At 40.7% G+C, this 23,754-nt stretch overlaps 1 protein-coding gene across 4 annotated transcripts in view; it reads left to right on the top strand.

The window, feature by feature from the left end:
* The window catches only part of LOC140914936 (uncharacterized), a 136,574-nt gene extending 127,239 nt beyond the window's left edge, over window positions 1–9,335 (top strand). For 3 of the 4 annotated variants that reach the window (XM_078853844.1, XM_073354027.1, XM_078853843.1), the window contains exon 4: window positions 3,958–9,335. In XM_078853844.1, coding sequence (XP_078709970.1) covers window positions 6,010–7,218 — 1,209 coding nt within the window. In that variant the 5' untranslated portion in view covers window positions 3,958–6,009 and the 3' untranslated portion in view covers window positions 7,219–9,335. Of the gene's footprint in view, window positions 1–2,400; window positions 2,449–3,957 lie in introns of those variants that run through there. The other variant, XM_073354030.2, reaches the window with a different exon arrangement.
* Window positions 9,336–23,754: the final 14,419 nt, after the last annotated feature.

Raw genomic sequence — 23,754 nt, 5'->3', positions numbered from 1 at the left:
ATCTGTAATTGTATGGAAAGCTGATGGCTGAGCTCTCCAAGGCTTTCTGAAAGCACTGCAGTAAAAGAGATTTTGGAAGCTGGAACCCGAATGCACTATGTCTGAATACTTATTACAAGGTGACCTAGGCAGCAAAAAGAGAGGGTATCGCAAACTCTCACACTACGCAGGGAACGCAGCATCATGTTATAATTATGTGGTATATACCACCACATCTGAACCGTTTGTCAATGACTGGTTCATTTTACTACACAAGGAAAAGCAACTGATGTATAACTGCTGCTATTCAGATTAGTGTTTGTGGAAATGAAGTTGAAAAGTAAAGTATTATTTAACTGTAAATATATTCATATTGTGGTCATGTTTACTGCATCGATGCTTTCTCTGCAGCTGAAATGTAGTTCTGTGCTGCATAAAAACTCCCACAGGCATGCTAGTTGTTTGCTGTTACTTCAGGTGGCCACTGCAAAGTAACTAGAGATTTTTTTTTCCCCATTGTCAACAGCTCTCAGAGGTCACTGCACAGAATTAGTTATGATTTATTAATTCAAACCAACTGCAGAAAAAATATTTTGGGGGGACAATAAGGTTAAAAAAATCAAATAGATGTAAACTAATTTTGATTATGCTGCTTCCTCAGCTAGACGTTGGCAATCTACTGTACAGAAAAAACTCTCCAAAACCACGCTTTCCAGCAGTTCATCCAGACGCCCGTATAACTGCTATAAGAAATCCCCTTGATTTATATACATTCTCAATTTTATTGCATTAACACAGTGATTCTCAGGGAGATGCTATTTCTCCTGGATGTCTCAAATACCTACTGCTTCACTTCATGCCCCTTTGTATTTGGGCAGTTTCCTTTTTGCCCCTCCTCAAATGGCTAGTGGTGCTATCTAGGAGTGGTCCTGGTGCTCAGAGGAAGTCAAGAATCAGACCCCAACTCACAAGCAGTAGTGGGGTGCTCCTATAGTAGCCCCAATTTGGCCTTTAATCACTAACAGTGAAATACACCAAAGAGAAATTAAATCACATTACCTTTGTACAAAAATCCCACATTTTATATCTCAGTATCTTTCCCTTAAGTTTTAGATTAGATTAGATTTTCTCTGGTTTCCCCTATTTTTCAGTTCTGCAGCTACTACAGTAATATAATATAGATGATAAAATAAAAATAATACTTAGCTCTTATGTAGTGTTTTTCTTCAGTAGATCTCAAAGCATGTCAAAGAAGTTCAGTATCATTATTCCCATTTTTACAGATGGGGAAACTGTGACACAGAAAGGTAACATGGCTTGTCCAAGGTCACCCAGGAGATCAGTGGCAGAACCAAAAATAGAACCAAGGTATTCTGAGTCCCAGCTCTGTACTTTAACCACTAGGAAACACTGCCTCCCATTACTTACAGAAACTCACTGCAGACATTTCATGATTAATATCCTGTTTTCCATTAGCCTTTCTGGAATTTCTTAGGTCATCAGACAGTGCACTAGAAACATGTGGCTATCACGCCATCTGCTTTTACTACAAGGACTCACCAGTTATCTGCTCATGTATAACCTGGCATGTAGAAGGAGAATGGGATCTCTCGGTGCTCACCACCTCTGACAATCAGGTCACAGATTTTTAAAGTTGGGTGACCAAAACTGACTGCATAATCAAAGACACCTTTTGAAAATGAGGGCCTTAGCCTATCTTCATCTCAATTTATCCACTGATAACCCAAGGATACCACACCTCACAGGGGTGTTGTGAGGCACCATTAATATTTGTAAGTTGCTTAGCAATACTCAGCTAATATGTTTGCATTTTACCTTTCATTTGGTTTGGAGAGGGGACCATATGTACTAGTAAAAATTGGCTAACTACCCTTGGGAAATACTGACTGGAGTGGCCATGGAATTCAGTTTGAAATTCAAATGCATTTAAAAAAAAATTAAACACTTCTTACTACACCTTTAGCACAAAGCTTAGGGTTAGCTGCAGTTTCACCAGTAACAGGGACCTGCCTTATCCACTGAGCATGCAGGATGAAAATGCTCTAGTGCCTCTATTTATTTCACTTCTGCTATTGTGCTGTTCCAACATTTTCTAATCAGTGCAAGAACACTTGCACTGTTCTTTCATCATCATAATATACACTCACAGTCATTATCATATTATTGAGAGTATAAGAAAATGAGGGATGAATATGTCAATAAGTTACGGCGGGGTGAGCATGAAGAATCTATTGGCAGGCACCTAAGGGTACACTATAAAGCACAAGGGAACAGACTAATAAAAAAATACATTGTAGCAGTTAATTACTCACAGTTTTTGTGGTTCAGTAATTTAAATTATATTAAAAACTTTTTATAAACCAGTTTTGTGTGATTTTCTGTAACATATCCTTCCGTTACAGAAAAGTAGCTTCTAGAAGAAGGAGAATAGAAAACATTATGGATAAAGTAAGTGGTGATTCAGATCCAGAGGGTCAGGGATTATCTTCCTATCCCATTCCCAGTTCAAAACAGCATGAGAACATTCCACATGATGGGGAGTGGGATTTTCCTGTTATTTTTAAGCAGCGGGGTGGTCCTTACTGCACATTATTTTGAGCTGGGACATTATCCAAAAGGCCCAGCGAGTCAGAAAGTGGCTTTGGATAATCAATGTTCACTACCAGACTTCAATTTTGTTTTCTTTTTACTGCAACATTCATGTAGTAGTAACAAAAAATTCTGCCTGTGGAGCACGCCTGCAATATGTGCAGGTTGTGTTCGTTTGTAACTACAGGCAGGCAAAGTAGCTGCATCCACAAAAATCTTCCTTGAATTCTGATTTTGTGAACTTTCACAGTAATGTTTAGCAGCCTCCCCTCTGCCTCTGTTTTCCTCAAGTTGCAATTCTCTGAAGAGAAAGTTTTCCTTCCTCTATCTCTTTTTACTAATCCTCACCATTATGCAATCATATCAGGGAGAGTCATCTGAGGGATGGAGTCACCCCTGAGGAGGAATGAAAACGTGGTTTCTTTGAATTCAGTATACAAGCATGTAGATAGTGACATATTCCTCTGATCGCATAAAGTGATTTATGTAATGTTTCTTATCTCTTATGTTCCCCAAGTGGGGCAGGATCCTCCACTGCTAAAGTCAATGGGATGTTTGCTTTCGCTTTTAATGGGAGCAAGGTTGAGGCCCTAGTGCTTGGAAGTTTAGTAATAAGGCAAATAAGAGAAGAGATTGGGTAGCCCCAGAATGACTATCACAAAACATGTGCTGATTTTCTTTAGAGATTCCAATGGCGAATGCTTTTTATAGAACTTCTTAAGATGTTGATTACTATTTACCTTTCTACAACATAGCAAAGTCACGGATCTTTATCTCTTAAAATTATTTAAGTTTTCACTCTACAGGGTGGATACTACAACTTTGCCAGCTGTAGTACCTGCTGCTGGAGTTGGGGATTTGGGGCTCATGTACGCAAACATTTAGTGTTTGCAGCAAGCTGGGGTGTGAATGTACCCTGCGGCAGACTGTCTGCATGGACCTTGCTGACATTAACAATTCATTACAGTGCTTTTATCTAGTCCCATTTCAAAGAGTACTAAATCAAAGCACACACATGAACCATTAATGTGCATCAGCAGGATGCACACAGTTAGCCCATGGCTGGGCTAGTGTGGGGTAGATTCATAAATCAGCTTTCCACAAACTAAATATTTGTGAAGACAAACCGTGAGGTTCTGTACTTTGTGATGGTTTGTATATGACTCTCATGTCCCTTCCTGCAATCAGTGGCATGGTTTCCATAGTCTTGTGTTTTGCAAACCAATAATGCACATTAAATTCTGGCATAATAGACCATAGCATCTCTGCTAACAGGTAGTAAGTATAGACAATTGATAATAAAACTGATGTTATTCAGTGGTAATGCTAATATGGTTACCTACAATGACGCTTGTCTCACTCTTTCAGATATACTACAGCTCAAACAGAAGTTATAGACTTCATGCAAGAATGACTGGGTGAGGAGGTTCTGTGCCTGTGTTACGAAGAAGATCATACGAGATGATCAGAACAATCCCTTCTATCCTTAAAATCTATTCTTCTGCCCTAAGTTTCTTCCTTTCATCTTTTAACTACTGCACTTCTTCTGGTGGTGCTCTGCAGCATGTTATACAAGTGTTTCTGAACTGTAAGATCTTCTCCAAACACCACTTTTTCTTCACCTGTAGGGACAGGGCTGGATTTAGGGGCAGGCAACCACCTGGAGTGCCACTAGGAGCGGGGGGCACCGGGCTCAAGGTGCTTTTTTTGTTGTTAGTGACAAAAGGGAAAATAGCCTGTTTGAAGTAACATGTTTCAGATATTCCATATGTGGATTCATTTTCCACTAACCTCTTGGAATGTTCTGGACCTTTCTAGAATCTCCTGGAACTTTCCAGACTTTGAGAACTACATTTTCCTCAAACCTCCTAGAATGTTGTCAGCCTTGCCCTTGCAGGTATATAAGGGGCCGAATGTTGCCAGTCAGTCAGTGAGATATAAGAATGAACTGAAGTGAAGTGAGAGCCCAGCTGTGATATTGTGAACCTTGTTTTATTATGTAATTTTGAAAGGTGTACTTGTGTTTTAAGACTCAAAGAGTGTAAGTTGGAAAGCTTTTTGAAGCTCAGGCTGATTGAAACATACCTTCAATCAACAATGACTGACGAGAGACATAGCTTGCTATTTTATCGCTTGAAAATGCTATTGGCCAGTCTTTGGATCTCTGACACTGTGCTTCAGTGCATGAGGGCAAAGGCAAGAAAAGTGACCTTTCAAACCAAAGGACTAGGGTTCACATTCTAAGGCTTTCACTGACTGTAACACGATTTAATACTGGTCCACCAAAAGTTGGTGCACAGTTCAATTTCTTGATGTTAGTACATTTCAATTATTCTTAAAATTAAAAAGCTTCTATAAACTTAGAGGAAATGATTTTTATTTGCTTATATATGGCATGGATACATATTTAAAGATCCTAGCCTGCATCTTGTGGCTTATATGACGGATCAATCATGCACGAAAATTGTGTAAAGTCATGAAATGGGCTACAAATGCAATAAAAATAAGGTATTCGAAAGTTTCCCAAATACAGGGGTGGGGGACCATTTGGTCTAGGGATGGCCCTGTGTAGGGTTAGCACTGCTGCCAGCAAAAAAGAAAAAAAATCCACAGTAGCAGCAATGGTTTTCCTTTCATTCTGTATAGAGGTATATATGCGTTACTGAGTCATAACATGAGCCTGCCTCCCTTCTCCCCAAAGTGTCAATGCAACTCAGATCCCAATACATTCCTTTTTTGAAAAATTCAGTGGATATAAGAATCAGAGGAGAAACAGCACATTCCACTTTGAATAGCTGATTGCCATCTCTCTTCAGAGTCCAGCACACCATTTCATTGTCATCTTCTTGCTCCCCTGACTCCTTGTAAACATGAGAAAAACTGTCCCATTATCTATGTCCCTATACAATCTGCCCATCACTATTTCATTTCCTCAACTACCAGTAGAGAATTTGCTGGGGAACTTGGATGCAATCCTGTTCCCACTGAACTTAATGGCAAAGCTCCCTTTGACTTCTATGGGAGCAAGATCTGCTTATTTGTTTGCAGTCTTGTAACATTCTCCTTCCTTAATATTCTTGTCACCAGTACTGGTACTGCTCCTCTTTATCCCTTTGCTCACCTCTATGGCACGGAAATAGTATTCACACACTGATGGACATTTGAGGAATAAATGGCTGAGAAAGTGATTCATCAACAGCCTCAGGAACAACTCTGACATCATAATCGAAAAGGCTGACAAGGAGGTGCTGTCGTCATCATGAATAAGTTGGAATATGAACAAGAGGCTGCTAGGCAGCTCTCTAACTCCACATTCTACAGGCCATTATCCTCTGATCCCACTGAGGATTACCAAAAGAAACTACACCATCTGCTCAAGAAACTCCCTGAAAAAGCACAGGAACAGATCTGTGCAGACACATGCCTAGAAGCCCGACCGGGGTATTCTATCTGCTTCCCAAGAGCCATAAACCTCGGAATCCTGGACACCCCATCATCTCAGGGATGGTCACCCTGACAGCAGGATTGTCTGGCTATGTGGACTCTCTCCTCAGGCCCTACTCTACCAGCACTCCCAGCTATCTTCAAAACACCACTGACTTCCTGAGGAAACTACAATTCATCGGTGATCTTCCAGAAAACACCCTCCTGGCCACTATGGATGTAGAAGCCCCCTACACCAACATTCCACACAAAGATGGACTACAAGCTATCAGGAACAGTACCCCCGATAACGTCACGGCAAACCAGGTGGCTGAACTTTGTGACTTTGTCCTCACCCACAACTATTTCAGATTTGGGGACAATATATACCTTCAAGTCAGCGGCACTGCTATGGGTACCCACATGGCCCCACAGTATGCTAACATTTTTATGGCCGACTTAGAACAACACTTCCTTAGCTCTCGTCCCCTAACAACCCTACTCTACTTGTGCTACATTGATGACATCATCATCTGGACCCATGGAAAAGAAGCCCTTGAGGAACTCCACCATGATTTCAACAATTTTCATACCACCATCAACCTCAGCCTAGACCAATCCACACAAGCTGTCCATTTCCTGGACACTACTGTGCTAATAAGCGATGGTCACATAAACACCACCCTATACTGGAAACCTACTGACCATTATACTTACCTACATGCCTCCAGCTTCCATCCAGGACACACCACACAATCCATTGTCTACAGCCAAGCTCTAAGATACAACCGCATTTGCTCCAATCCCTCAGACAGAGACAGACACCTGCAAGATCTCTGTCAAGCATTCTTAAAACTACAATACCCACCTGTTGAAGTGAAAAAACAGACTGACAGAGCCAGAAGAGTACCCAGAAGTCACCTACTACAGGAAAGGCCCAACAAAGAAAATAACAGAATACCACTAGTTGTCACCTTCAGCCCCCAACTAAAACCTCTCCAGCGCATCATCAAAGATTTACAACCTATCCTGAAAAATGATCCCTCACTGTCACAGATCTTGGGAGACAGACCAGTACTCGCTTACAGACAGCCCCCCAACCTGAAGCAAATACTCACCAGCAACCACACACCACACAACAAACCCAGGAACCTATCCTTGCAACAAAGCCCGATGCCAACTCTGTCCACATATTTATTCAAGTGACACCATCATAGGACCTAATCACATCAGCCATGCCATCAGGGGCTCATTCACCTGCACATCTACCAATGTGATATATGCCATCATGTGAGAGCAATGCCCCTCTGCCATGTACATTGGCCAAACCAGACAGTCTCTATGCAAAAGAATAAATGAACACAAATCTGACATCAGGAATCATAACATTCAAAAACTGGTAGGAGAACACTTCAACCTTTCTGGCCACTCAGTAAAAGATTTAAGGGTGGCAATTTTGCAACAGGAAAGCTTCAAAAAAAGACTCCAATGAGAAACTGCTGAGCTTGAATTAATATGCAAACTAGATACCATTAACTTGGGTTTGAATAGAGATTGGGAGTGACTGGGTCATTACACCTATTGAATCTATTTCCTTAAGTATCCTCACACCTTCTTGTCAACTGTCTAAATGGGCCATCTTGATTATCACTACAATTTTTTTTTCTCCTGCAGATAATAGCTCATCTCAACTAATTAGCCTCTCATAGTTTGTATGGTAACTTCCAACTTATCTGTATGTATGTATTATATATATATATAGTATATCTTACTACATGTTCCATTCAATGCATCCGATGAAGTGGGCTGTAGCCCACGAAAGCTTATGCTCTAATAAATTTGTTAGTCTCTAAGGTGCCACAAGTACTCCTCTTCTTTCTGTTACTATACCTTCCTGCAACATCTTTTCAGAGGTCACTTTCTGAAGATTTTTATTTCCTTCCCTGGTTTATTCACTTCTTCTTCTAGCTATCCATCCTTACACCTATCTTTATGACTGTAGAAAAACAACCCCCCTTCCACAAAATGATTTTATAAACTAGCAAGGAAGAATAAGGTATTGCAGAGATGAGCAGGATAACACAAACATTCAGTAGAACAAACAGATCATCAGGAACCAAACAAATAAAAATGCTTCATTTGAAATGTAAGTCAAAATTTGTTGAGAAAAAATGTGTTCTGCCAAATGAAAATGCTGGATGCTGTTACTAGATTAAATGGATTTTTTCCCCCTTGGCCACCTAAATGGCTATAATTTTTACATCACAGGTAAAAGACTTCAATTGGGGATTTTATACTTTGGAATTTTGCTTAAAAACGAAAAGTTGAATGTGTCTGTTACTGAGAATATATGACGACGGACAGAGCTGGCAGGAACTACTGTGGAAACAAAACAGTGGCATTTTAAATTTTCAGCAGTCCAGAAAACCGTAGACTTTTAATAGTGTTCACCTGCAGCTGCCACTGTTTAGGACTAATTAAAACTCTCAATTATGCTTCTTGATTAAAAAAGCAAGTTAAAAAATGGCCTCATCCATCCTGCTGAATCCAAAGGCCAGCTAAAATTTGGATGTTAAAATGTTGAGAGATGAGAACCAGCAGAAAGGCAGATCTGGGAGTGGGAAAGAGAGGAGAGAGCACGAGAAGGGACAGAAAGTGAAGGAAACAACCGTAGAGTTTACAGTACCTAATCCCAAACTTTTTACTCTGACCCAGCTGCCACAGACTTTAGTGGGAATTTGGCCCAGATAAAGTACCTGGATTAGGCAATAATCACTAGAATATTCACCCGTGGAACAACATGACATGAGCTACCAATAGGATGTCATGGCCAAAAGGGGTAAATACAGTCCTTGGATTTATAAGGAGTGGAATATTGAATAGGAGTACAGAGGTTATATTATCTCTGTATTTGGCAATAGTACAACTACTGCTGGAATACTGTGTTTTATTCTGGTTTCCACAATTCAAAAAGCATGTTGAAAAATTGGAGAGGGCTCAAAGAAATGCCACAAGAATGATTAAAGAATTGGAAAACATGACAGTGATTGAATAGATTGAATCCTATTGAAACAAGATCCTTAAGTCTCTTTAAAAAAAAGAAGGTTAAGGGTGACTTGACTACAGACTAGAACAGGGGTGGGCAAACTTTTTGGCCCGAGGGCCACATCTAGGTAGGAAAATTGCATGCAGGACCATGAATGTAGGGCTGAGGCAAGGGTAAGGTGACCAGATGTTCCAATTTTATAGGGACAGTCCTGATATTTGAGTCTTTTTCTTACATAGAAGCCTATTACTTCCCACCCCCTGTCCTAATTTTTCACACTTGCCGTCTGGTCACCCTAGGCAAGGGGTTGGGGTGCAGGAGGGGTGTGGGGTGTACGAGGGGGCTCAGGGCAGGGGGTTGGGATGCAGGAGGATGTGGGGTGTGGCAGGGGGTGGGGGCTCCAGCCCAGTGCTGCTTACCTGAGCGGCTCCAGGGTGGCAGCGGTGCGCAGTGGGACTAAGGCGGGCTCCCTGCCTGCCTGCCCTGGTCCCACGCTGCTTCCAGAAACAGCCTCTGGGGGACAGGGGGCAGAGGGCTCCACGCGCTGTCCTCGCCTGCGGTTACCTCCCCCAAAGCTCCCATTGGCCGCGGTTCCCCGTTTCTGGCCAATGGGAGCTGCAGGGGGTGGTGCCTGCAGACGAGGGTAGCACACGGAGCCCTCTGCCGCATCCTCCCCCAGGGGCTGCAGGGTCATGATGCCGGGTGCTTCTGTGGGTGGTGCGGGGCCAGGGCAGGCCGGGAGTCTGCCTTAGTCCCACGGGCCGTAGTTTGCCCAACCCTGGACTAGAAGTATCTACAAGGGGAACAAAACTTTGATAAAGGGTTCTTCATTTTAGCAAACTAAGGTAGAAGATCCAACAGATGGATATTGAAACTAGACACATTCAGACTGGAAATAAGGCACAAATAGTGAGGGTAATTAGCACTGAAAACAACCTATCAGGGTTGTGACGGATTCTCTATCGCTGGCCATTTTTAAATAAAGATTGGATGTTTTTCTAAAGCATTTGATCTAGGCAAACTGGAATTAATTCAGGGAAGTCTGATGCTCTGTGCTATGCAGTATTAGATGATCTCACTGGTCTCTTCAGGCTAAATCGTCTCTGAATCTATGAGATAGTTAAGGCCTGGAAGGGGAAAACAGGATGTTCTGTGGTCCTAGATGGTATAGAAGGAAAGTTGTGAGCCTGAAAAAATATGGGGTTGGGAGATTGTAGAGAGCTCCAAGCACAGCATTGGAAAGGAAACATAAAAGGCAGGTCTGTGGGCCATCATTCTGAAAGCTTCAATCTGAAAGTTTCAGATTCACATAAGCATCCATACCAGGACTGATGATAAATAAAGTAAAATACAGGGTTGGTTTTTTTTTAAATGTTCATGAGAAATGTTCCCTTTTGGTTTAAGCCAACTCTAACCTAGAGTCTAGGAGGTTTTTACAAAATGGATTATCTAAAAGCCTTTGTGGCTGCCATGTGACTGTTCAGTCACAACCCCATGTGCATAGGGGAAGTGTACTGCCTGAGGGAAATCTCCAGGAAGCCCACTCCCAGAGCTCTGGAAAATATGGCCTAAGCAACATCTTTCCAGGATTCAAGAACATGGCATAGGCAACATCTGACCAGGGCTGCAGCACCCACCAGTTATGTCAGAAACATCACAAGATGGACTGGCAGCCAACAACCTCTGCATTGGGGATGTCAGTTGAAGAGAGATACAGAAAATCCATTTCCTTTGCATGAGGTGTTCTCTTCTGGTTGGTATAGAAGGGTTGGGTCATGACCCTCTGCTGTTTTGGAAGGTTAGTGCTGCTCTAGGCACTAGGCCTTGTGCTGTTCTAGTTCTCTCTGACCAAAATGGTTTTGATTGTGTCCAGACCTCTCAAAGGTGTACTACACTGGAAGGCTCTTTGTGGCCTCTCCCCACCCCCTTTTTAAATCCGTACAGTGCTGGGCAAAATCAATCCCTCCTATGCTGGCCTATTGTTAGCTTTTAACTCTGTGTTCTAGTGACATGTACAACAAACATGGTTTATCACATATACTTAGGTACAGCCAGGACTATTTCATTATTTTATGCATCTGGCTCTTCAGATTTACCCTCTTTCCCACATTATTAATTTCCACAATTCCCTCCCTAAAATGTTGTATTACAGCAACTCTTTTCTGAGTCAAGAGTTCATCAGTGATGCTTTGAACCTTGAATAAAAAGTCACACACACACTAAAGGTAGCTAACGATACAGAACTGGGGAACAAATCTTGCATGTGTGTGAAAGAAAACACAAGTTATTGGACCGCACAGGGCTAGCTTGGTGAAATTCTATGGCTTGTGTTATATACAGGAAATCAAACCAGATATTCTGATATTGGGGAGAAGGCGAGGGATAGCTCAGTGGTTTAAGTATTGGCCTGCTAAACCCAGGGTTGTGAGTTCAATCCTTGATGGGGCCATTTAGGGATCTAGGGCAAAAATTGGGGATTGGTCCTGCTTTGAGCAGGGGGTTAGACTAGATGACCTCCTGAGGTCCCTTCCAACCCTGATATTCTATGATTCTAATGGTCTCTGCTGGCCTTAAAAAACACTGGATTACCCAAAGACCATATCTGATCTGTGCAGAAAGGCTACCTTTCTTTAAGTGTCACAGGGACTATCACATAATCTAATAATTCTGGAATATGATCAATAACCAAATGAAATACTTTACTGGGACATATCTACCAATGGACCTTTGCTCATTTTACTCATTGTAGGCTTCTGAACTGAAAGAGGATGTTATCTAGTCCCCAGTTTATTGCCATGGATTTAGATGCTCAACAGCTTTACAATGGAAGAAGAAAAATCCTCCTACACTATTATTATGTTTACAGATTTAGCTGAGACATGGCAACAATGGATAAGCAGACACAAAATGCAAGACAAGAATTAGAACATCACTTTAAAATGTTTCAGCTAAACATAACACGACAAAAGGAACCAAAGACCTTCTTCTGATTTTACTGAACCAGCATCTGCTCTAACAATGTAGGGAGGAATGATAATAAAAAGCCTGATGTTTCATGTTTTTGCCTGATGTTCTTTTTGCTTATAAAGATGAATGACAAATTTATTTGCCCATGTTTCTAATGACAAAGGAACATTTCTAAAGATTTTATTCACTACCGGATCATTTGGATAAATTATAAATCACTAGACTATTCACCTGTGAAATAAAGTGACATGTGCTACCAATACAATGTCATGGCCCAAAGGGCTTAATACAGTCCTTGGATTTTAAAGAAGTGGAATATTGAATAGAGAGATAATATTATCTCTGTATTGGGCACTAGTATGACTACTGCTGGAATTCTGTCTTCTATTCTGGTTTCCACAATTCAAGAAGGATGTTGAAAAATTGGAGACAGCTCCGAGAAAAGCCATGAGAATGAACAGAGCTCATAAAAATTAACACATTCTAATGAAAGTTTTAGAATATTTTTTCCAATTTTTTTTTCCAAAAATTTTCCAAGTGTTTCTGACCAGCTCTTCTCGTGCTGTATTTGTTAGGTATGAAAAGCAGCTTTTCCATATTGGTGATAGCAAAGCTTGTTTATATTCAGAAATCTTCCCCATTACTCTGTTCAAGTATCATAAAATGTCAAGAAACATTTTTAATCACCTTTCAGGAAAATCCTGAGACCACCATTGATTTGGCATTGATCTCTCTAATTATCAAGGCCATTCACCTCTCAATTTCAGATCTTGAGCGCTTTAAAGTATCTGGTATACTTAATCTGTTCACATCTTATGACTGCTTCTCTTGAAAGTGACTAAGTGCAGTCTATTAAAAAAGATAATTCTTAAGAATTTTAAAAGATTATCACTTGCATGGTCAGGATCTCCCAAACTACATCCTTGCCATCTGGAACAATTATTAGTTAGTTAGTAGTAATGTCACTGTGATGATATATTACTCAATAATAGGAGACCAGCTGGCAAAACACATTTTGAAGATTCAGACTTTAAAGTTGTGTTGGATAATTATAGATATAGATAGTCTGGAAAGAAAGCAATGGATTTCCACAGATAACATCCACCTGTGAGCCAAGGGTCCTTATAAAACAGTGTATTGCATGAGGGACTCTTTTGGCTACTTGAGTCTCTCAGAACTCATCCAAAGGCAGATAAGGGATGAAGCAGGATTAGGAGCTGAACTAGACATTCTGGTTAGACCTGGGCAAGCCATTCACAATGAGCAATTTATTCTACCAATGCAGCCTTTCTTCTGTCCATGGACTATCCATGAGCCAATCATTTTTTCCATTCTAGCAGTTCATCAATTAATTTGTTAATGCAAGGCACAATTTATGGATTATCTATGTACTGAGCAAACCTACACACTGACATTTTGTTTCTGTAGCTAGTCTCTTTGCAATTCCACCTTCCCCAATGCGGTTTTCATACTTTATATTCCCCTTCTGACAGGCAATGTGGCCATGCTCTCTACCCTTTGATTAGTGGCAACCTTCATATATCCTGGCTGTAGAAGAGCTAAATACAGCTATATAGAGCTGGAAGATGTTGTTGCTGCATAGGAATAATTTTTTGGCATGCACTCCAGGACACATTGTATTCATACCCTGCACACTATTGTAATAATCTTTGTACAAAATATGCCTTGTGAGGTATCATTTGAAAACTGACAACTCCCTGATCATTAATAAACTTGCACCATATATGTATGCGGTACATATTGAGTGATGGGCATACGTTGGCATGATAACTAAAATATGTTCAAACCAGGTACATCAGTGGCAGTTGTTCTACAGTCTATTTTAAACAAAGGAATGGATGATTAACTTAATTTACATATAAGCAGTAAACAGACACATCAAGCTAACAAGTGGTGTAGCCAAATCTCACACTAACAAATGGGGAAGAAGACAGCATGGCATCTGCACCCAGCAGGAAAGATAAACTTAGTCTGGGTTTTACTTTTCAGAAGAACCCATGTCAAAGATTTACTGGTCTACAAAGAACGTCAGTTGATATACAATTGAATAAATAGATTATATACAATATTACTGTATTATAAAAGTGTATAGAGTGAGGTCTTTTATGAAAGCTAATGACACACTGGTGAGCAATTTCACTGTAAAATGTATATATTAAATACTATATAAGGAATTATGGACTATCATTGATATTAGGCTGTACACTTTGCTCAGACAGGAGGGACCATCACAACTATCTACCTGTCTTCTATGTAAATTAAGCATGGTAGAACCAGAAACAATAGAAGACCTATTTACACTGAAATCATATAGGAGAATGGGAACTCACAGGAAGAGAAAAACAGCAAGGTAATTGAACTTTGAAAGATATAAGCAAGGACAGAAGCCATCTTTGGCATTCACCACTAGATAGGTGAGAGGTCAGAGCTCTTCCAAGCTGAGAAAGATCAGTCCATCAACCAAAGGGGTATGCGGGGGGAATGTTTGAAATCTCTGGAACTGAATATATATGAGAAACTTACTTAGGGAAAGATCTTTAACCTTTAAAAAGACAAGGGAAGCCAGCAATTTGTGCTTTTGTGAAAGATTGTGACTGAGGGAAAGTCAGCGATGCCTGGGAAGAAACCATGACTGATGAGAGGAACCATCTTAAACAAAGCCTGTCTCTTACCAGTTTTTGAATTTTAGATGTGTGTTTTCACTTGTATTTGCTTGCAACACTTCTTAACTTTATTCTTTTTACATAGCATCAATTAACCTCTGTCCTACTGTTAAAAAATGTGTTGTAATTTACTATAAACAAACTCAATGTGGTGTTTAAAAGAACATTTATTCACCCCATTTAATAAACTGTGATGTGTTTTTTTGTCTTTAAAGGAACACACTTTATTATTTCTCAGAATTGTCCAGGAGCAGGCTGGATATTGCCAAGCACATGGTTTGGGGAAGATTCAGGAAATGGAGTGTGTTGTGGTCACCCCGTGACTAGTAACCCAGGCTGGTGGAAGCTGGAGTGGGGCTGTAGACAGGCTGTTGGGGTCAAAGCTGCTGAACCAGGGCTGTCATGCACACACATAGTAGGTTGGTTGTGAGCAATCCAGGTTAGGATCTACAATAGCAAGGCATTGGGAGGCACCCAAGTTTGCAGGGCAGGCAGTGACACAATCTCTCACTGGTCTGGATTGCACCCCAGAATCTGACACACTCTTTCTGCCCACATCCTGTTTATCAGATTTTACTGTTCTCTGGAGTGATGCTTTATTGTTTGCCAGTAAAATCTGCTTGGCCTATGAGCAAAATTCAAATCCATGACACAGGAAGCCAAATTTACCTCTAGGCATTGCTGAAACAAATGGTGTTTTTTTCTAACTTTGCACTGCTCCACTTACCTGATTCTTTCTATAATTTTCCTATAGAGGTAGCAGTAAGTCAGCTTTAGCCATGACAGTCTCTCTCTATAAAGTTTATAAATCATTAGGGAAAAGCCCTCTCCTCCATTATTAAAGGTATATTTTTATCCTTTAGTTCTTAACTGTAGTGTAGAAGGAAACACATGCCAGTGTAAAGTTATGAGCTATGTGTCTTGTTTGCCCAATCTGAGAGTTGCCACTGCGTGAAGAAATAATGATACTGTAGGAATTTTATACATTATGAAGATAAACTAGTGGATCACACAACAAAATATAGAAGGTTTCAAGTTACCTTTGCAAGTAACACTGTTTTTTTTTCCCCCTTACTGCTTCTCCCTTTGCAGTTGCAAGGAGAGAATCATCAAAAAGATTGCAATGTGCAAACCAATTCCATCAAAGGAATCATTCAGTATGGCAAAGCATTCCCAGCAGACGTTCTCACAAGCTTAAAGATACAGTACTATCATACAGCTTAATTTAGCTGAAGACAAAAGGAAAAAAAAAGTTTCTATCAAGATCTACTGTTCTTTAGTATAACATGGTGAACTTCTGGAATTAAAAATTAAACTATTTCAATTGAACTTACTGGGTATGGTGGTTTGTCCTTGAACTACCAAAAGACCCTCACTTTGGTTCTGTAAGACCTTGTCTACAACAGGATTTTAGCCACTGGGATAGCTACACGGATATAGCGGAACAGATACAAATCTCTAGTGTGGATACGGAAAACCATGGTGTCCACCAGTTGGTTTTGGAACAATTACTAAGCAACTGACACCATACTGTGCTATGGATGCACATTTGAAAAAACATGTCTTTTTTTTTTTTTTACAAGTTACACCTAGCATTACTACAAAGGGAAGTGTTTAGAGAAAAAAATATTTCTCTCTAATTTTACTTTGTGCATAGACAGTGTCAGTGTTTCCCTTCTATATTCAGTAAATCCATTTCATGTCTGTGTGGGTGATACAGTCACAGGGAGGGGGAAAAAAGTTTTAACTACAAAAATTGTCAATGGGACGAAGAGCCCAACTTAACACCAAAAATGATCTTTTACTCATTTTTAAAACTTGAATAGAATTCAAGTTGGCTGTGTTCCTTAAATTTAGAATAAGGCTTACCAAAGGCAGATGTGCAGCTATATACACTTGTTTCATCCTCTTAGAGCTCCTACCATTGCTTGCTTCATGGATCATAGCACTAGATATATAGTCGAACCCTCACCCCTAAAAATTATGAAGGTAAAAAGTTGGAATTCTTCAACACTTCTCACTTGCAAAGCACACTGAAGTAACTCTCAACTCAAAGGGACAGGTTAAAATCCATGGCTAAGAAATGGCTATGTTTGTTGAGGTTAATTAAAAAACCTCAATTTTATGTTCTGCTTCAGTTATTCTATGTAAAGACAAGTGTCATGACACTTGCTTAACACTCAATCCATGCTCGGATTTAAATACTCATGTAGTATAAAATTTAAATCAGTTACTTCATTTATTCTATGTTACCTTAAGGCTTTATCACGGGTGGCCCATTTTTTCATCTCATACCTCATTTGCCAATGACAGCAGATAGGATCATTAAATTTGCAATATGCAAAGATGGCTTCCAGCAGCAGCACTGAGCAGATCGGTCTTTGCCTGTATGCCCACAGACTTCTTCAAAAACTGAATTTCTGAGTAATTTATTACTGTTCTTACTGTGATGCAGATGGCACATTGATCTGTTAAATCTAAGTACCTGTAGTTTTGCTGGGGAAAACACTATGCTTTTTCGTGTTGTTCATTTATGTACTCCCTCTCTGGAATATGAATGTGCTGCCTATTACCTTAAAAATCAGTCAAACAACAAGTTTCCTTCTAGCTAAACCAAAATTAATTTCAAAATACCTAACCTGCCAAAGTAGTGTGGTTAATAATATGGCAATGATGCAAATCTTTGCATAGCCAGCAAAATTTGTTTGAGCATGACGTTTACAATCAACTTGAAATGCAAATAAATTCTTTGCTTCAGAGATAAGGCTTGGTAAATTATATATTTTAAGGTATCTCTCCTCCTACAGCCTCAAGTAGCCTTGAGAGCTACTCTCCAGTATGTGGCTATCCTCCCTTGACTAGCCTCTTTAAATTGACTGAAGGTTGAGGGGACTGGAGTTGTTCCTGATTAGCTGTAGTTCTCTCACAAAGTAGAAGGTTGGCATGTAGCGTTTTCATTTGGAAAATGAAACTATTTATGTTTTGTCCAGGGTATTAGTTGACTTACTGTTCCACTTCCCCTGTAGTTAAGCATACTTGTCCTTAGCATCAGAAGGTGCGGGCTGGGAGCAAAGCTAACTTGGTTCTCTTCTCTCTTCCTCTCCCAACTCCACCTCTCTTTTCCTCCAACCCTCTCTCAAATATCCTTCTGCCACATTCCAAGATTTCCCTAATCACCAAAATAGCGACCAGTGCTCGGAATGAGACTCTTGTACCTTGCCTGCCAGCCTCCTCTCAAGTAGCAGCTTCTGGGCTTTGTGTCAACTTCTCCCGACTCCCAGCCATTGGCTGCACCACGTGCTTCCTGGTATGAGGCAGAATGCAGAAGCCAGCAGCAGCAGGCGGGAGGACACTTCAGCCAGACAACATTACCCCTGATCTTTGTAACATGGACATCAGTGGCAAAGAAGAGGCTCACAATTTCCCACCCTCCCATCTGGGAAGTGGACTACCTATGCTGCTTCACACCCAGAGAGATCCAGTAAGCATTCTGAATACTGGTCCAGGTCAAGAGCTGACAGTTATGCTGGGAGTAATGGATGCCATCAAGTAATCACAGACTTCATTAAAAAAGAAGGGCATGCTAGCAGCCCTTCATTCAGACTAAGCAAAAGATTAATTAAATGTCCTTTTTTAAACATTATAACTGAACAGTGGAAGCCACCACCCAAGGCATGGAACACCATGGCAAGGTCTGAGTAGAAGCCAAACCATGTGAACTGAGGGCTTGCCTTAGGAACTGATAGCAAATGCAGGGGCTGCAGCAGTGATTGTTTGAAGCTATGTCTGTCTGTGTTTGACAGAGGCAGAAAGAAGCAAGAAAGCTAAGGAAAAGCAACCAGAAAGCTGGCAGACAGCAAGAGACACTCTCATGATCATGGCCCTGAAAAGGAGCACAGATAGACCACTTAGGGACACATAAATGAACGCACAGACAGGCTTGGAACTGTGAGCAAGGAAACTACCTCCTGTTTGTTTCTGCTCTATTCAGAGAAACAAGACTGTTATGCATTATTTGTAAATACACAGGACTGTACCTAAGAAACACCGATTTATAAAGACAGGTTTCAGAGTAGCAGCCGTGTTAGTCTGTATTCGCAAAAAGAAAAGGAGGACTTGTGGCACCTTAGAGACTAACCGATTTATTAGAGCATAAGCTTTCATGAGCTACAGCTCGCTTCCTCAGATGCATATCGTGGAAACTGCAGCAGGCTTTATATATACACAGAGAATGTATATATAAAGCCTGCTGCAGTTTCCACGATATGCATCTGAGGAAGTGAGCTGTAGCTCACGAAAGCTTATGCTCTAATAAATCGGTTAGTCTCTAAGGTGCCACAAGTCCTCCTTTTCTTTTTACCGATTTATAAAGTAATCCTCCAAATGGAAACAGTCTGTCAAGGTCCCTGTGGCAAGGCACCTCCTCCATCGTGCTGGTCTGAGCACTTCCCCCTTTGACAGTGGTGAGGCCTGGGGAGAATCAGCCCCACCCCCCCAGGATAATGTTTGTAGTTACCAGTATTTTCAAGGTAGGCCTCATGGCAGGCCCAAGGAGTGCTCTTCCACCAAACAAGAAACCAATTTTCAAAACACAAAACAAAGGGGGATATATCTTTCCCTGCCCCCTCACTAGGGGGCTGCTGTCCTGTTGTAGGCCCTGGGGTGTCAGTCCTTTCCTAAGCATGCACTCAGTTTTGGTTGTTCCCCCTCTAGGGCGGAGAACACCGTGGAGAAGCCTACCTCCCTGCTACTACTAACCTTGCAACAGCTCCTCTCTCCTCCCCCTCTCTCTGACCAGGGGAGGGGTTTTCAAAACATCTCAGGAAGCCCTTAATTGGACTCAGGTGTCCCTAATTGACCTGAGGTAACCCCCTTATAGGAAAAAGGGCCTTTATCATTCTAGGGCTAACCTACAATTCCTAATGATATATTTTGCATCTGGCTAACACTAATGCCATTTGGTTCATCAGAATTACATGTACAGCAGATGAAAACAAACAAAAGAAAACAGGAGTTATAAAGGAAACTGCCAGAAAAAGTAAGCCACATTAAATCACACATACAGACCTTAGAAAATGTTTCGGAACTGTCGGTGCACAAGTTAACTTATGCTATATAGAGCTCATAGTCTCTGTGACCTTGGTAGGACTGCAGTGATAATGTTTTTATAAGAAGAAAGAGTTGTGAAATATTGTCTCCAGCCTTCTTCTCAGCACAATATTTATTTTAACTTAGAACATTATTTTCTTATTACCACATCTCTCTTCACTATAAAAAAACCCCCACATTTCTTATAAAGGAACAGTGAGTTCACTACAGTTTTGAACTCTGACAATACCAGCCTTTTTAATTTTAAGTTTGAGCTTGTGAAGTTTGTCTGAGTTGCTCAGAGTCATAAGGCCCTATATCCAGCGGAGGGCTGCTCAGACACTACAGTGAAGAGAGTCATTGCCCTGCACTTTAAGCGGCAGAGGGAAGGGGGTTGTCTGGCTGGCAGGGAGAGGAGGGCAATGCTTCTGGCTTGGGGAATGAGGGGAGATGTAAAACTGCTGGAAAAGCAGTCAGCATGCAGGATGACTCACCATCTAGGAATGGGGGGATGGGGTGCATCTGTCAGACTCAGGTGCTGCTATATTTTGATATAAAAGACAGCATTGGGAAATGTCTAGGAACCCAGCTGGGTATGGGGAGGAGGCAGCTGGGGACTCCTCTGACTGATACAGCAGGGAGCCAATCCCGCATCATTATAGTCCACCTTAACCCCTCCTACGAGTGGGGGTGGTTGGTAAGGCCCCAGCAAGGGAATTGCTGGAGGGACCTGTATGAAAAGAGGGGGAGCTGGTGGAAGCCTCCCTCACCCCCCTTCCTGCTCCAAAATTGGCTGGAATTGGAGGGTCCCGGCAGTGGATCTGCTGGAGGGACATAAACAGAAAGGGGGGGAGGGGTGCTGAAAAAAGTACTCACTCCCCCCGCCCCCTGTGAATTGTGGGGTTTTCACCTGCACTGCACATTTTATCCGCCGGGTTAGTCCCAGACATCTAATAATAAAGTTGCGGCCTAATTAAACCCATATCTAATGTCTCCTGTCATTCTTTCAGCATAGCCAGACCACCACATATGGTAAGTACGCAACTAGAGAGAGATGCTAGTGATACACATCCAGGCATACCTTGCTATGCTGTCATTCCATGATGGAACAGTCAATGGAAGAGCATCAGGATGTGCTGGCTTTTCATAAGAGCAAGAATTAGGGTGGGATTCCACATCTGGGATAGGAGATATTACTGAAGGTCACAAATTTCTGTTCTAAAGTTGATCATTTCATTTATCTAAACATGGAGGAGGAAGACAAAAATGTTAGCTTTCAAAAAGGGTCATTGTACTTATCAATCAGGATGTTATACTGCAGCTCAGATAAGAGACTGGGAGATCATCAAAGAGGATGGAACTATATCTTTCATTTTATTAAAATTTCACTGATTAAAAGCTTTCTCCCTAGCCACAGATATTTTTATAGTAAAGTATTGATCCTCATTTATTAGCATTCTAAAGTGTGGTGCTAATATAATAGGGCTAGACTGATAGCCTTTCATGTTGGATCTCAGAGCTCCTGGGGAGCACAGGCTCTGTACCAGTCCTTGAAAGGGTGAGCATGAACTTAAGGCAAAAATTGTTTTTATTAAGATGATAAACTGTAAACTTCTCAAAGAGCTTCACCTCCTCAGTAAGCTCTGATGGAATGAGAGAGAGAGTAGAGCGGATTCTCTTGTCATTTCTAGCAGATTTACTACAATGACACACCAATGACTTCATTAGAGTTGCTCCTGATTTACACCATTGTGGAGAGAAGTCAGGCCAAGAACCAATACTTCTTTAGAAGGACTCATACTGGACAGCTTCAGGGCAGGACATTTACCTAAACAACTGAGAACATATTAACCTTTCCTTAGAGTCACATATGCAATATTAGGTGTCTGAAAAATAGCCATCTGCTACTGGACCAAGTATTATGTTATCAGCATCCTTGGCATAACATGGAAATAAAAAACAAAAAAAAAAATCTATGAGAATAGAGAGAAAAGAAAATGTATGTGACAGGCTTTTTTTAACCAAATCTTTTTCACGCCACTCTAAGTAGGTAACTGGCATCTTCCTTAATGGTGCTGATCTATACACAGGCCTTTTATTTTGAAATGACTGACTAGTCAGCACACAAACAGATTTTTGTAAGAATGGGATAGAGAGGAAGTCACTCAGAGTTGTTACACTGAAAATGAAACTAATTTACTTTCCTTAATTAATCATCCACATTTTGTCCCTATTTACCCTTATGCAATGAGGTGTAAATTACAAGGGCAGATGCATATTCTGGGAAGAATTCCAAATTACATTTTCTTTAAAAAGTAAGGCAGAACTTAGCAGGGTACTTTAGTGTGTCATTGCCATTAGCAACAGGATACTCATTGGATTGTGAGCACCTTAGGTTCAGAATACAAAATACTTGCTAAGAAAAGTCACCTACCATCATCCCTATTGAAAAGGCATCTCACAGAGCCACACATTACCCATATCCCTTCCATTTTCCTGTGATCCCAGCTCCTGTTAGTCTGGAAGTAAAGATCTGAGCTCAGAAAAGAAAGGATCTTCTTGTGGTTAACCCAATAGACTGCGACTCAAGAGATATAGATTCATTTCCTGGATTTTTTGCCACAGACTTCTGCTGGGAGCCTGGACAAATCACTTACTCTCAAAGTTCCCCCATAAGTGAGATGGGGATAACATTTCTCCATCTTACAGGGGTGTTGTGAAGATTAATCAATCTATGTTTATGAGGAACTCAGATACTATGGTAATAAGGGGGCTGTATAAGTACCTAGATAGATAAGCCCTAAACTTGGATCTTATTTGACCACAAAGCTGACATTTAAGAAATGTTTATTATTTTTGATGTTTGTCATATAGTATAGTACTGAATGGTTGATTATTACTCAATAAACAAGCATAGTAACAGGAAATTACAGCAGTTATGGGTTACAGTTTTCAACCATTTAGACCACAGTGATAGTGGCTTGGACTACTACGGATATACTAAATATGCCACACAAAGCCTTCTTCAATCTACATATGTTACTTGTCTGTCTCCCTGATGGAAGTAAGCAGAAGTCAAAGCATATGTTCTATTTAGCTTTTTACATTTGGACCCAAGTGGTCGTAATTGTGCATTCATAACTGATATGCATTTTATACATTCAATTACCTTGATCATGAATGCAATCAAGAGATCTCGGCATGCAAATTAGACATCTGAGTATTTGTTCACACAATTATAATGGCTTTGTGTGCAATCAGATGTGCATATTATATGCATGAATTTTGTACACAGTATTATTTTGTACACTGTGTTATACAATGATTATGAAAAAATGGCCCAAAAAGTTCACCCTAAAAGTGTCTTTCCTAACTCATGTAAAAATTTCATCTCAGAAATGGATATTGCCTAAATAGTACAGCCCCACTCTGAGTATATTTTGTCATCATCATTCCAACCAGTTGCTCTCATAAACATTTTGGATGATACGATATATCTTGTAAAATGTGGTATCATAAATATAAAGGGAAGGGTAAACCCCTTTAAAATCCCTCCTGGCCAGAGGAAAAATCCTCTCACCTGTAAAGGGTTAAAAAGCTAAAGGTAACCTCGCTGACACCTGACCAAAATGACCAATGAGGAGACAAGATACTTTCAAAAGCTGGGAGGAGGGAGAGAAACAAAGGGTCTGTGTCTGTCGGTACGCTGCTTTTGCCGGGGATAGACCAGGAATGGAGTCTTAGAACTTTTAGTAGGTAATCTAGCTAGGTATGTGTTAGATTATGATTTATTTAAATGGCTGAGAAAAGAATTGTGCTGAATAGAATGACTATTTCTGTCTGTGTGTCTTTTTTGTAACTTAAGGTTTTGCCTAGAGGGATTCTCTATGTTTTGAATCTAATTACCCTGTAAGGTATCTACCATCCTGATTTTACAGGGGTGATTCCTTTACTTCT

The sequence above is a fragment of the Lepidochelys kempii genome, chromosome 7 (assembly GCF_965140285.1).
Source record: "Lepidochelys kempii isolate rLepKem1 chromosome 7, rLepKem1.hap1, whole genome shotgun sequence".
Classification (NCBI taxonomy): Eukaryota; Metazoa; Chordata; order Testudines; family Cheloniidae; genus Lepidochelys; species Lepidochelys kempii.
The sequence above is the reverse complement of the archived record's forward strand: the minus strand, read 5'-3'. Positions and strand labels throughout refer to the sequence as shown.